Source organism: Oncorhynchus tshawytscha, linkage group LG13, assembly GCF_018296145.1.
Source record: "Oncorhynchus tshawytscha isolate Ot180627B linkage group LG13, Otsh_v2.0, whole genome shotgun sequence".
Classification (NCBI taxonomy): domain Eukaryota; kingdom Metazoa; phylum Chordata; class Actinopteri; order Salmoniformes; family Salmonidae; genus Oncorhynchus; species Oncorhynchus tshawytscha.
The window spans coordinates 33,109,533-33,124,129 of NC_056441.1; the positions used below are offsets into that span (position 1 = coordinate 33,109,533).

At 42.4% G+C, this 14,597-nt stretch overlaps 1 protein-coding gene across 1 annotated transcript in view; it reads left to right on the top strand.

Moving 5' to 3' along the window:
• The window catches only part of LOC112232405 (atrial natriuretic peptide receptor 1), a 112,994-nt gene that overhangs the window by 80,521 nt on the left and 17,876 nt on the right, over nt 1-14,597 (top strand). The window contains exons 7-11 of the mRNA XM_042295543.1: nt 9,553-9,647; nt 9,851-9,986; nt 11,390-11,474; nt 13,788-13,908; nt 14,408-14,482. Of these exons, the coding sequence (XP_042151477.1) occupies nt 9,553-9,647; nt 9,851-9,986; nt 11,390-11,474; nt 13,788-13,908; nt 14,408-14,482 (512 nt within the window). The remainder of the gene's footprint in view (nt 1-9,552; nt 9,648-9,850; nt 9,987-11,389; nt 11,475-13,787; nt 13,909-14,407; nt 14,483-14,597) is intronic.

A 14,597-nucleotide genomic window follows, 5' to 3' on the forward strand; every position in this document is an offset into this window, starting at 1 on the left:
CACACTGTTGCTGGTATTTTGGCCCATTCCTCCATGCAGATCTCCTCTAGAGCAGTGATGTTTTGGGGCTGTTGCTGGGCAACACAGACTTTCAACTCCCTCCAAAGATTTTCTATGGGGTTGAGATCTGGAGACTGGCTAGGCCACTCCAGGACCTTGAAATGCTTCTTACCAAGCCACTCCTTCGTTGCCCGGGCGGTGTGTTTGGGATCATTGTCATGCTGAAAGACCCAGCCAAGTTTCATCTTCAATGCCCTTGCTGATGGAAGGAGGTTTTCACTCAAAATCTCACGATACATGGCCCCATTCATTCTTTCATTTACACGGATCAGTCGTCCTGGTCCCTTTGCAGACAAACAGCCCCAAAGCATGATGTTTCCACCCCCATGCTTCACAGTAGGTATGGTGTTCTTTGGATGCAACTCAGCATTCTTTGTCCTCCAAACACGACGAGTTGAGTTTTTACCAAAAAGTTATATTTTGGTTTCATCTGACCATATGACATTCTCCCAATCTGTTTCTGGATCATCCAAATGCTCTCTAGCAAATTTCAGACGGGCCTGGACATGTACTGGCTTAAGCAGGGGGACACGTCTGGCACTGCAGGATTTGAGTCCCTGGCAGCGTAGTGTGTTACTGATGGTAGGCTTTGTTACTTTGGTCCAAGCTCTCTGCAGGTCATTCACTAGGTCCCCCCGTGTGGTTCTGGGATTTTTGCTCAACGTTCTTGTGATCATTTTGACCCCACGGGGTGAGATCTTGCGTGGAGCCCCAGATCGAGGGAGATTATCAGTGGTCTTGTATGTCTTCCATTTCCTAATAATTGCTCCCACAGTTGATTTCTTCAAACCAAGCTGCTTACCTATTGCAGATTCAGTCTTCCCAGCCTGGTGCAGGTCTACAATTTTGTTTCTGGTGTCCTTTGACAGCTCTTTGGTCTTGGCCATAGTGGAGTTTGGAGTGTGACTGTTTGAGGTTGTGGACAGGTGTCTTTTATACTTATAACAAGTTCAAACAGGTTCCATTAATACAGTTAATGATTGGATTCTTCTTAAAGAAGAAGTTACAGGTCTGTGGGAGCCAGAAATCTTACTTGTTTGTAGAGGTGACCAAATACTTATTTTCCACCATAATTTGCAAATAAATTCATAAAAAAATCCTACACTGTGATTTTCTGGAATTTCTTTTCTCATTTTGTCTGTCATAGTTGAAGTGTACCTCTGATAAAAATTACAGGCCTCTCTCATCTTTTTAAGTGGGAGAACTTGCACAATTGGTGGCTGACTAAATACTTTTTGCCCCACTGTATATATATATATATATATTTTTATATATATATATATATATATATATATATGATAATTATTATCTCACTACAAAGGTATTTGATAGTGGAGGTCAGAAGTCAACTTCAGAACAGCAATAAACAACCATGGGTCACATTACTCTAAGTGGTCTGAGCCTGACGTCACCACTCTATCTATTCTTTTCAGCAACGGCCAAACTGGTCTGTCTGTGAATCATGGCTGTGAGCTTCCATTCGCAATGGAGTGACAGCCTCTAGGGACTCTGGATCAGTTTCTGCATCTTTTACTACTTAACCTATTTACTAAGACTAATGTCCCTTTTGCAGTACCTCCAAAACCCATTTTTTTTACTAAGTGTTAAAATGCTCTAAATGGTGTTTTGTAATGAGGACTTATGTGTGTAGGTGAAACAGTTTACAGGGGCACATTGGTAGAGCTGTCCTTCAGAAAAGGAAACATTCTTTTGCAGTTCATGGCAGCACGGTTTTAGAGTGTGATCATTCAGCTGACTTCAGGGTTTGTTTTGGATCCAGTCTGGTTCTTTTCTATTGAGAACGAGTGTCAAGATTTTGCAAACTTAACAAAGCAAAACAAACTGCACTCGATCCTCATAACCCAAGAATCTGACAACAGTTCAGCTCCTGCATTGATAAAAAAAATATTTAAAAAACACCCTTGGCGCCTGTTTATTATTTTTGATTAAGTCTTCGAAGCTGGTTAGATGTGGTTATTGAATCAATTCAACCCTGTGGGAAGTGGGCTAAACCCTAAACAGCCATGATGTTGCCAGAGGCTGCCTGTGGGTAATGTGAGCTCAGTGGTGTGCTGCTGACTACTGAATCATTGTGGGCTCCTATTACAATGAGTTCAGCCTGCTCAACTGTGTGCATCTATCCCCACTGTGCTGCCGTGTGTTATAGGTAGCTCATTGAAGACTGTTGATTTCTCTCTCTCTTTCAATCCCCCTTCTCCCTCTCTCTTTGTTTTTCAGTGTCTCTTCCTATCTTTTTATTTCGCTCTTATAAAAGTTGTTTGATTGGCATGACCAATTACAATGCGGTGTTGCAAAATTAACAAAAACAACAACTTTTTTTCCCCTCTTTCTGGTATGGAAATAAGAAGATATTTCCAGCTCCCAAATGTTCAATTTAACAACCACCTCTCATGTACCTCCTTGAATTATGGTCCTAAAGTGTGCTGTGCACCCCCCCCTCCCACACACACACACACACACACACACACACACACACACAAACACACACACTCACATTATTGACTTTGCCCTTTCCAAAGAGGACCATCCTCCCAAATCCATACATTTTTGTCCCTCGGACCGCACTGTGTATCTCCACCTCCCCATTTCTCCTCTCACTGATTAGATTAGGCGCCACCCGCAGCTGTACCCAGCATGTGTGTCAATTCCCTTGATGGACACACACCCTGTGTCCATGTGCGCGTCCACGTGGCACCCTATTCCCTATACAGTGCACTCATTTGGACCAGAGTCCTATGGGACATTTGGAACGCACACGTATGTTTTGAATAGGAGAATGGAAAGTCCGTGTCTCCTGTTGTTGGTTGCCTAAGCACTGGTGGTACTTTTTGTTTTGTTTTATTTCTCATGGTATTGATTGTACAAATGTTTTACATATGGTATATACTTAATAGTTTTATTACGGTATAGGACAGCTGGTATGAGTTGTATTTTAAACAGGAGAAATGCCCTTGTCATAGTGGCTGGTGGCACTGTACTTTTCCACTGCGTCTGATGTTTCGATCGCACTGTTGATTTTGAGTTGGCCTTATATTTTCATTAGGACAACTGGCTTATGTCACAAGCCTGTGGTCTTCATATTTGTAAAGGACACGAACGTAAATGTTTTGATTATCAGATTGCCTGTTCTTATTCCAGGCACCGAAGAAGCATTGGAATGATTGAAACTGGAGAAGCACTAGCACGCCAACAGTGTGATCATCTTTCTTGCTACCAATCATTGCCAGTCTGCCTTCCCTCCTATTCCTGATGTGTGACATCAACCAGTACAGATTTTCATTAGGGCTCTAATCAACAGTAATCAGCCGTAAATATAGTCCTTTCAGCGCCGTGCGCATTATGGACAATGCACTTCTAATATAGATAGATCAAGAGGGCCTGAAACACACACACACACACCCACACACACACACACACACATACTGACTAGCTTGGGTGATAAACAAATCTTACATTTCTATCACCTATCTGGGGAAATCTCAATCACTGAACCAAAATGGCAATATTAGGCGAGACTGGAAATCAGTCACAATCCCAGTTATCTGATGATAATTATTTGGATGATTACCCTAAATTGGGCTCCCGAGTGGCGCAGCGGTCTAAGGCACTGCATCTCAGTTCTAGAGGGGTCACTACAGACACCCTGGCTCGAATCCAGGCTGTATCACAACCGGCCGTGATTGGGAGTCCCATAGGGCGGCGCACAATTGGCCCAGTGTCGTCTGGTTTTGGCCGGTGTAGGCCGTCATTGTAAATAAGAATTTGTTGCCTAGTCTTGCCTAGTTAAATAAAGATAAAATAAAAAATTTATTTTGTTAAAAATGTTTTTTTTATAATAGTGTCATTCCAACCAAATAACCATGTACCACATCAAAGCTCACAATACACCCTTACCTGATGCACATTGTAGCTACATGCCCTCTGTACTTTAGTGAGCACTCTGAAAGCACAGGGCCTTGAGAAAAACAAGGACATTATCTTTTTTCAAGATATGATATAACCCAGCTAACTGGGTGCCAAGAGCCATCCAGAGCTACAACATGTTAAAAATATCTGTTGAAAAACAACCAGTCTGTCTTACATCTATTCTCAGCATAACATTCAACAGCGACCTTGTGGCCAATTTAGCATCACTGTACAATACCAACTATCTGCATCATTATGAGAGTACATTTTCAGAGGAGTTGTATCGATTGAGTACATACAGATGTAGGATCTTAATTTGAGCCAGTTTTCTACAGCTGGAAAATAATCCTACGTTAGAAGCCTTTTTAAACATTGAATACACTACAAGTTTGCATTTTCTGGACCCACTCGCCTAACTATATCACCAGACTCGTGTAGCAAAGAATGCTCAACCAATAAATTCCCCTCTTTACTCCATCAGTTAAGCCTCATCAACCAATCGCCACAGAGATAAGAAGGCGGCTACCCAGCGGGGGTCCATGGGAACATCGAGGCTGGAGGTTGATGTTGTTCTCCTGCGACTCCCATCTTTGTCTTCTCCTAATCCCAACCTGGGAGTGGGATCGCTCGGTTTCTCCTATTCCCACAGCCCACTCTCTGTGAATTCCACAAGCCTCTTCTCATGGCTCTTCAGTTACCCACAACCCCCTCGGTGACGATACGGTGCGGCACTGTTGCATTTCATAAGGAAAAGCCTGTATTACTCCATGATAAATGGGGCCCTATGTTACATTAGCTCATGTGTGTGGTTGGTTCCTTTGTGACTTCTTGGCTGGTTGCTTCCGTGTTGACAGTTTTAAGAGGCCCCAGATACGTTGGGGCATGCATGTTTTGGGTTGTCTAACAGCCATGGGTTCCTGTGCGTTTCCTGGCTGATTGTTTCAATGTGACATGGAAGAGGCCACTACATGTGGAATGTATAGCTTTTAAACATACGGGGGATTTATTTCATTTGTTTGTCATTTAGCAGATGCTCTTATCCAGGGCGACTTACAGTAGTAGTGAGTGCATACATTTGTCGTACCTGTCCCCCGTGGGAATCGTACCCACAACCCTGGTTTTGCGAGCGCCATGCTCTACCAACTGCGCCACAGACGACTTAAAAGAAAGGAATTTGAATTGAATTAAAATGGCCTATATATAATATGTGAGAGATGGCCTTTATAATTATCAGTGGGTTGTGTTGACATTTCTAAAGCAAACACAAGCATCGTATTCAATTTGTTCATTTTACAGTGAAAATTACAAAGGAAATGTCAACTTAGCTCGTTACCGAGTGACCTTCCATTGTAATTTATTAATCATTTGTAATACATGAATAAGGCATGAATTAAGCTTTGGTAACAAGCGGAACCTACGCTGCAAGAGACTCCATTAATGGAGGTTTCATAGAACGGGTAAACAAGGTACCTCTTCATTGATCTGAGTAGTGAGTGACAGATGTGGTCGAGATGGGAAGAGGGCTCTGCTCTCATCATAAAGAGACAGATTGGCGGAGGAGCAGGGAGATATAAGTGGACTGGTCTATGTAATCACTACAGCGGGTTAGCCAGCTCCCTTATATAGATCTATACTGAAGCCCACTGAGCCTGGCGACTGAGGCAGATTGGCAACAGATAGATGGAGAGATTGAAGGAGGAGATTGTGAAAGTGTGGGGAGAGAGGTGAAGAGGAGAGGTGGAGAGCAGAGATGGACTGAGGTGGTTACCGAGAGTGAAAGGAGAGATGTGGAAAGAAGGAGAGGGGGGAAAGAGAAGAGATAAAAGGTTGAGAGAGTGGGTTTTTAGAAAAAGTGGGTAAATAAGATGGGGAGTGGAGCAGAGAGGGGAAGCAAGATGGAGAGATGAGAAATCACAGAAATTGTGAAATGTGAGGTGAGAGAGATGGGGGGGGAAAAATTGAAGGACACAGAAATAGGAAGATAGTGAAGGGAATTAAAAGAGACAGAAAAGAGAGAGAAATAGTCCGGTCCAAAATGATTGGCACCCTTGATAAAAATAAATAAAAAGACTTTATGAAAAATACATACTGAGATATTTTGTATGCTCAAGAAAACATGGAAATTATATTATTTTAAACTAATACAAATGAAAAAAAGAAGGAGATCTGACTGTTCATAGCAAACAAATATAAGGGAAACATAATTTTGGGCCAAACAGAGAGGGAATGAGGCAGAGTGGTCCTGTGAAGTTGATGACAGTGTTCAGGCAGGACTGATGGAGTAGCACAGGCACCAGGAGTCAGGGGCAGGGCATTGAGTTTCCGCTTATACACAGAGGGGCTCCTATTACAATGACTAATGGACCAGGGGTTGATGTATGTGTGTTTTAACCTGTGGGTGACCTTCGTGTATGGCTGATTTGAAACATGTAAGGTGATCTGGATATTTGTGTGTATCTTTTTCTACATTTGAGACTGAAAGCCAGAAAGCTTGATCAATTTTGTCACATTACTCGGTGTGAGATTAAAAGCAGCATCCCTGTTATAATTCAGTTAAATGCAAATTCTCTTTATTTCACTGTGGTGGTGCACGGCCCAATCCTCGGGCTCTGCCTGTCTGACAGACAGCTGGGAAAACATGTCAGACGAGATCTGCTCCTCTTCCTCTCTTTCTCCTTTCTTTCCCTACACACACACAAACACACACACACACACACACACTTTACTTGCTTTAATTACAGTTCTGTTTTCAATGCACCCCTCGACCGCTCCCCCGCCTAGCTGTCAGCACAGGGCCAAACCACATGCCCCTGCTACCACGATTAGGACTGTCAGAGATGAGCGCTGCTGCCACTGTGCTTTTTACTCCCCCGCTAATTAGCCATGTATTTTACAACACAAGGGATAGAGATTTTAGAACAGAAGGACAGAAAGAGTGAAGATATTTTACGTTTAAACAAATGGCTCTGTTAGAAGACTTTTCAAATATATCCTTTCTTCCTTCAGTCCTTTCTTCCATTAGTACTTCCTTCAGTCCTTTCTTCCATTAGTCCTTCCTTCAGTCCTTTCTTCCATTAGTCCTTCCTTCCTTCAGTCCTTTCTTCCTTCAGTCCTTTCTTCCTTCAGTCCTTTCTTCCATTAGTACTTCCTTCAGTCCTTTCTTCCATTAGTACTTCCTTCCTTCAGTCCTTTCTTCCTTTAGTACTTCCCTGCTTCCTTCCTTTCTTCCTTCCTTGAAGTAATCCTAGATCTGACATATTTGGACGAGGTTAAATTATGTAGTGGAACCCTTGCTTTCACCTTTCCAGTCGTGTTCGATTAGTGATGATTACTTCAAGGCAGGGAGAAGAGGGACACATTTGACAACTATTCAAAACGTGTTTTTTTTGTTGGACAGATTTACAAGTGATGGATATCAGTCATGTAGATTCAACGTTGAGTAGCTGCTCTATCTAGTTTGATACTGAGAGGTCATAAATCAGCAGTATCGTCAGGATTCCTTTTATAGACAGACTTCATGTACGGGTAGCGACAAATTACTTCCTTTTTAGGGACCGAGTTCACTGTGATGGACGTTATGTCCTTTGGCGTGCGTCATATGTATATGTCAGAACAGATCAGTCTGTGCATGTCTGTTGAAATGATGACGGTTTTGAAAGAACCATGGCCATCTGGGCCGAATGCCCTTTGAAGTTAAACCGTAGTCGAATGATGTGATAATTAACCCCCATACAATGTAAAGCGCTTTGAAACCTAAGCCTTGAGTGTCATATAAATGCATTCCATCTGGGATTCACCCTGTAAAGCTTAGAGATCTTAGTATATAAGCAGTAGTTTGATACATTTTTGTCTCCGAGTGAGCTGTACTACCCTCAGTCAACTATCAGCCTTATAGACTCAGGTCAGGGACAGCTGCTGTGATACTGCACATATCTGATCTGAGGTCAGAGCAGTAGAACATGGAGGCGGCAGAATGTTGGACACAGAGAAAATAAATTAAGAGATTATGCAATATTTCATTTCTTTTTATGACGTTGAGCAAGGTAGAAATACTAAATAATACATGATAAACTGAACATATTTCTATAGGCTCATTTAAAAATCTGTTCAACTCTGACTCCAGAAGATAGAGGAATTTGAGAGTCCCGAAAGAGAGAGAGCTTTTTTTCCCAAAACTTTGTTACTAGACTCTTCCGCCACGGTGGTCTGAAGAGGTGAACAAGTGGGTGTTTGGGTTTGGAGGCCGGGCTTTTGACATCAAGGTTGCAGGTTCAGTTCCCAGCCACTGTGTCTCTGCCATTGATCAAATAAGCCAAAGAGCTGAATTATTGGAAAGGCCTAGGTGCCTGTGAAGTTAACAGACGATGGGGACTAAAAGTCAGCTCACTTGATGTTATTAGCAGAACAATTTCTGCAATGCGTGTACAACACAGCACCCTAACATCTTCTAGCAACAGTGTTTTTAAAACACTGTACTGGGTTTTGTTTTTCGTTTTTTGTTGTTGTGACAATCTAAGTTTGTAGCTCCCACAACTGTAGGGCCAATAGCCAAACTAAGGGATGGCGTCAGTTTGAATCAACTCATATGTTCTCCTTGGTTTCCCCGATTGATATTCAAAACCATGTCCGTCTCAAGTGTGCACAGTGTAGATGAATGAGCCATGTGGGTGACTTAACCCAGGACTTGATCCAAGAGAGGGGATTTGCATCACATTAGGCTCCTATTTTCAACTACCCCCTCCCAAACATTAAAGACGGTGTACAGAAGTAAAATTGTTAATTTACTTCAAATTTGGACTTGAGGTTAACAATACATTTTTACAGTATCTATATTTCCCAATCACATTACCCTCTTATGCCAGCATGATACTGTATATGTGGGAGAAGTCGTTCCAGACATTTTTAGTTCATGACATTGCCCCCAAGTGGGCACGATCGCCTTGCCTTGGAATATTGGTTTGACTCAAGACCTGCATGCCTTAGCTCTCAGCTTACACGGTGAGTGGAGAAACTAAGATGAAAGGAAATGTATTTAGTATGATGTGTAAAGCTACGGTAGCTAAAATGAAGGATATCTGTTTAAAATACCTCTCTTGGTTTTGATCACCCTGTTACAGGAGAATTTTCCTGCACCTGCAATGCAGGAAATTTGAAACGTGTTGTGTATTTGAGGTTTAAAAAGGCTTCTGAAGTTTGGAATTTCTACTTTGATCCTGTTGGTTTGTCATACTGTGGGGGGAAAGGATGTAGCAACAAATAGGGACGGACTGGCAACAGGTGGTGCTACACATTATGGACCCAACTGACTATGGTTTGTTCATTTATTTTGTAAAGGACAACAAAATCAACCAACAGGATCATACAAAATGCCCATCTCTCAATCTTGAAAGCAATGAGGAAATAGCAGAGCTCATGCCCAGATTGTGCACCTCAATCCTTTGTGTTAATCTCTCTGGTCTTTCTCTCTCTCTCTCTCTCTCTCTCTCTCTATCTCTCTCTCTCTCTGTCTCTGTCTGTCTCTGTCTCTCTCTCTCTCTCTCTCTCTCTCTCTTTCTTCTGTGGCAGGTGTTACTGGCTTGGTTCAGATTGATGGGGCAGGCGATCGGGAGATTGACTTTGCCTTGTGGGACATGACTGATCTTGACTCTGGGGTCTTTCAGGTAGGCACTGACTGCTCCTCGCACAAAGTGGTGGTCAAGCACAAACACACACTGGTGCATAAATACACACTCACTCTGTAGCTGTGTTCTTTGTCCTAGACACTCTTCAAGTGTAGCAGCTATACAAAACCTACAATGACAAGGCACTTTCGTTACATAGGCAACACCCAAAGTTACAGTAGTTTTCTACTGTGTGTCTCCAGATCGTGTCCGTCTACAACAGCACCCTGAAGGAGCTGGTTCCAGTGCCGGGCATGAAGGTCCAGTGGCCGGGGGGCGCCCCCCCCCAAGACATCCCCGACTGTGGCTTCAAGAACGACAAGCCCGCTTGCTTAGCACGTATGCACCAAAGAACCCCTTGGGCCTCATTTATCAACATAAAAATTGTCCACATAAAAATTGTTACGCTGAAACAAGAAAGGGCCTTCCCCAAACTCTTGCCACAAAGTTGGAAGCACAGAATCGTCTAGAATGTCATTGTATGCTGCAGCAGTAAAATTTTCCTTCACTGGAACTAAGGGGCCCAGCCCGAACCATGAGAAACAGCCCCAGACCATTATTCCTCCTCCACCAAATTTTACAGTTGGCACTATGCCTTGGGGCTGGTAGCGTTTTCCTGGCATCCGCCAAACCCAAATTCATCCACTGCTCCAGAGTCCAATGGCGGCAAGCTTTACCCCACTCCAGCCAAGGCTTGGCATTGCGTATGGTGATCATGAGCTGAGCCGCTGTTGCTCCTAGATGTTTTCACTTCACAATAACAGCACTTACAGTTGACCGGGACAGCTGTGGCATGGTAGACATTTGACAAACTTACTTGTGGCTTCCTATGACGGTGCCATGTTGAAAGTCACTGAGCTCTTTAGTAAGGCCATTCTACTGCCAGTGTTTGTCTATGGAGATTGCATGGCTGTGTGCTCGATTTTATACACTTGCCAGCAATGGGTGTGGCTGAAATAGCCGAATCCGCTAATTTGAAGGGGTGTCCACATGCTTTTGTATATATAGTGTAACTCAATTAGTTGCACACAAATCCCCCATTGACCAAATGACATTATTTGCATGATGTCACTGTACACATAGACATCTCAAGTTAGGATTCGACCCTTAGGTTTTGATTATTGCACGGTAACATTATCTGCAGAAACAATTTAATAGGATTGTTCTCATTCAGTAAATGTTATTTGTGAATATCCACAGAAATATCTGACAGTGTCATTTTCATAGCAGTCTCATAACGGTCTCATTATCATGACAATCTCATTATCATAACAGCCTCGTTATCATGCATGGTGGCGTTTGTTTTTCATTTGTATTTGGCAGCTGCTTCGCTAGTAAGATCAGGAACATCAAGAGATTAGGTTTCCCGCTGTGTCATGATTTAGGTGTTTTTCGAGACGTGAAAGTTCAATTAATATTTATGGAATCCAATCAAACATACACTGCGGGAAACCAACACTTCAGCACACTGCCAAAACACACAAAATGTTGCAGACAAAATACATATTTCCTAGTCGAACAAACCTGTTGTTGTTTCAGCAACTTCTATTGCTTGGGTATTTTTCCCTACCTTAGTTGAAGGCATTGACTAGAAGTGGTTCTGGATAGCAGTGCCTGCTAAGTAACTAAATGTAATACACATATCATTTCATGGCATAGGCTTCACATGCTATGACATGTGCTATTGAATTTGTCCCTGGGTAAAATGTCATATAACTTCAATAATTTAACTTTCCTCCCAGGGACGGTCACTATGCACCAGATGGTGGCCATCGTGGCTTGCTTCATCTTCGTCATCATCGTCACTGTCACCGTCTTCATCTACAGGTCAGTGGTGCCCCCTTTTTTTACCGTCCCTATTCGCTGAGGAAGACACCGGTCGATGGTATGGGTTCTGATGACACCTTTCCACTCCCGACCCCTCCTCCACCCTTCCTCTATCGCTCTCTCAATTCTGTTCACTCTCTTCCCATACTCTGATCTTCTTTCATTTTCTCAATTTTATTCCCCCCCATCTCTTTCTCTTCTGTTTGCTTTTCTTCTGTTTTCTACCGTTCTTTTTCTCCATGTTAAACTTTCTTACCCACATTGTTACTCTGTCTATCTCTCCCTTGTCCTCTTCACTTTTCACTATCGTTCTTCCTTTGCCTTCTTTTCCCTTACTCTTTCTTCACACATTAGATTCGGCCAAGAAGGAGCAAAAATAATGTGATTCTGTCTCCTCTTCAATGATGACTCACCACTAGGGTCATGTTCATCAGGCACCAAACAGAAATAAACACTGAAACAGGGAGTGACTACCTGGAGTTGTTTAATAAGAAAAAATGTATTTTTGTTTTCCGTTTCAAAGCGTTTGAATATATTTAGCGTTGTGTGCGCTAATGGACCCGGACCAGTATCCAGCTCCATCAGACTCGCAGCTGAAAATGTCACTTGCTTTATAGCTTATGTTTTCTGATAAAATTGTTGAACATCGAGTGCAAGTCCAGGTGAAAGTTTACCTTACTTTCTGTCCCGGGAGGAACATCATGCCTAAGGTCAAAGTATATTATGTCTCATATCAATTTTTTTTAAAAACATTTTCTAGAGTTAAGTTTGAAAGTGAAAAGTTAAGTGAAAAGTGAAACAGTTCAAGTTCAGTTCCATTTTCTAGCAAATAATTATGCTCCCTTTGTGTTTGATATAAGCTATCCTGTATCTTTACTTTTGTCAGGTATTTCCGATATTTCACATTTTCTGAGGCCCTTATCTACCTCCCCAGAGTCAGATGAACAGATGAGCCCGCTAGCAGATACCCATAGACCTCCAATCCTCGTGCTAACGCTAGTTAGCATTGGCTCGCAAAAACTACCTCTCACTTCCTTCTTACTGGACACAGAGACATAAAAAACAATGTATCCATGATTTCATCTGACTCTGGGGAAGTGGATAAAGGGCCTCATTTACCAAAATCCCAAAGTATCCCTTTAACAGTGGTGATGTGCTGTAAAATTACACAGACCCTTTTGACACTTTGTCCCGCGTTACACATACAGCAAGGTGCAGATCATTTGAATAGCACATAACCATAGGCGGATACATTTATGAATGTTCATTTTCATATTCTTGTAGGATAAGCGTTTACTATATTAATGACTTAACTATGGATGACTTAGTCTGTGTGAAGTGTATCTGTAAATGTGTTGTTTATTGTAAATGGAAGCTACTGTATGATGTGTTTGTGTATTCATAGATTTTAAAAAACAAAACAACAACATAAATGTGTTATTATTACACATGAATAGTGACTTTTTGGCTTTTTCTTTTACATAATGTTCCATTACAGTAAAGAATGTTATATCAAGCACAGGAAGCTGCTGAGGGGAGGATGACTCAAAGCAATGGCTGGAATGGACTGAATGGAATTGTATTGAACACATGGAAACCATGTGTGTGATGTGTTTGATTACCATTCCATTCATTCCGTTCCAGCCATTACTATGAGCCTGTCCTCCCCGATTAAGGTGCCACCAGCCGCCTGTGATATCAAGGTACATGTCGAAACAATTTCACACATACAGCACTGTTGATGAATGATGACTCGATTTAAATTGTAATCACAAATTGAGGGGCAACACTCAATGGCAGATATTAATCTCTATCAATACTCAATGAATTAATCCCATCCCCATTACTATAGTTGGGTTGCACATGTTTCTGAGAAATGTGTGTGTGAATACCATTTGTAGCTTGTAATGGGCGGGGTGACAGAGGTATTGATGGGCTGTTTGGATAGAGGTACAGTCTTACACAGTGTACACTCACACTGAAACACATCCATCCCTCTCCTTAATCTCTCTGTCCTTTATTACGGATTCTCATTCTCCCTCTCTCTCCCTACACACTCTCTCTCTCGTTCTCTTCATTGATTTCTCTTTCTCCGTCGCACTCACACGACAGAGGCTGCTCTCCTTTCTCTACTCTCTCCTATTTTTCCTTTCTTCCTTGTCTCTCGCTCTCTCTCGCTCTCACTTCATCCTATCGCTGAACCTCTCTCAAGCCTCCTCTCTCCATCACCCTTTGGTCTCCCCTTCTCTCACCCTCCCCCTTCTCTCTCTCTGTTTGACCCTCTCTCACTCCCCCCCACACTCTCTCCCTCAGGAAGCTGAAATTGGAGAATGAGTTGGCTGCTCAGCTCTGGCGAGTGCAATGGGATGACGTGCAGATGAGTGACCTGGAGAAAGTGCTGCGCAGGGCCTGCAGCAGACTCACCCTGTCTCTGGTACTGCATGGAGAAACACACACATCAAATCAAATCAAATTTGATTTGTCACATACACATGGTTAGCAGATGTTAATGCGAGTGTAGCGAAATGCTTGTGCTTCTAGTTCCGACAATGCAGTAATAACCAACGAGTAATCTAACCTAATAATTCCACAACTACTACCTTATACACACAAGTGTAAAGGGATAAAGAATATGTACATAAAGATATATGAATGAGTGATGGTACAGAACGGCATAGGCAAGATGCAGTAGATGGTATAGAGTACAGTATATACATATGAGATGAGTAATGTAGGGTATATAAACATAAAGTGGCATAGTTTAAAGTGGCTAGTGATACATGCATTACATAAAGATAAACAGAGACATAAAATACAGTACACCTACACACACACACCTACACACACCTAAGCACACCTACACGCACACCGATACATAGAAGCACAGATATGCACGCTGAAAAGTCCTCATTCCCTCTCGATATGGTCCACAGAGAGGCTCCAACTATGGCTCCTTCCTGACCATGGAAGGAAACTTCCAGATCTACGCCAAAACTGGCTACTACAAGGTCTGTTCTTTTACACTGGGCTTGTTGTGGTACACCGACAATGCTTATGACATTTGCTTTATTAAGGATTTGTGTCGTGCAATAGTTGTTCCCACTTTTAACAAAGTACAATGTA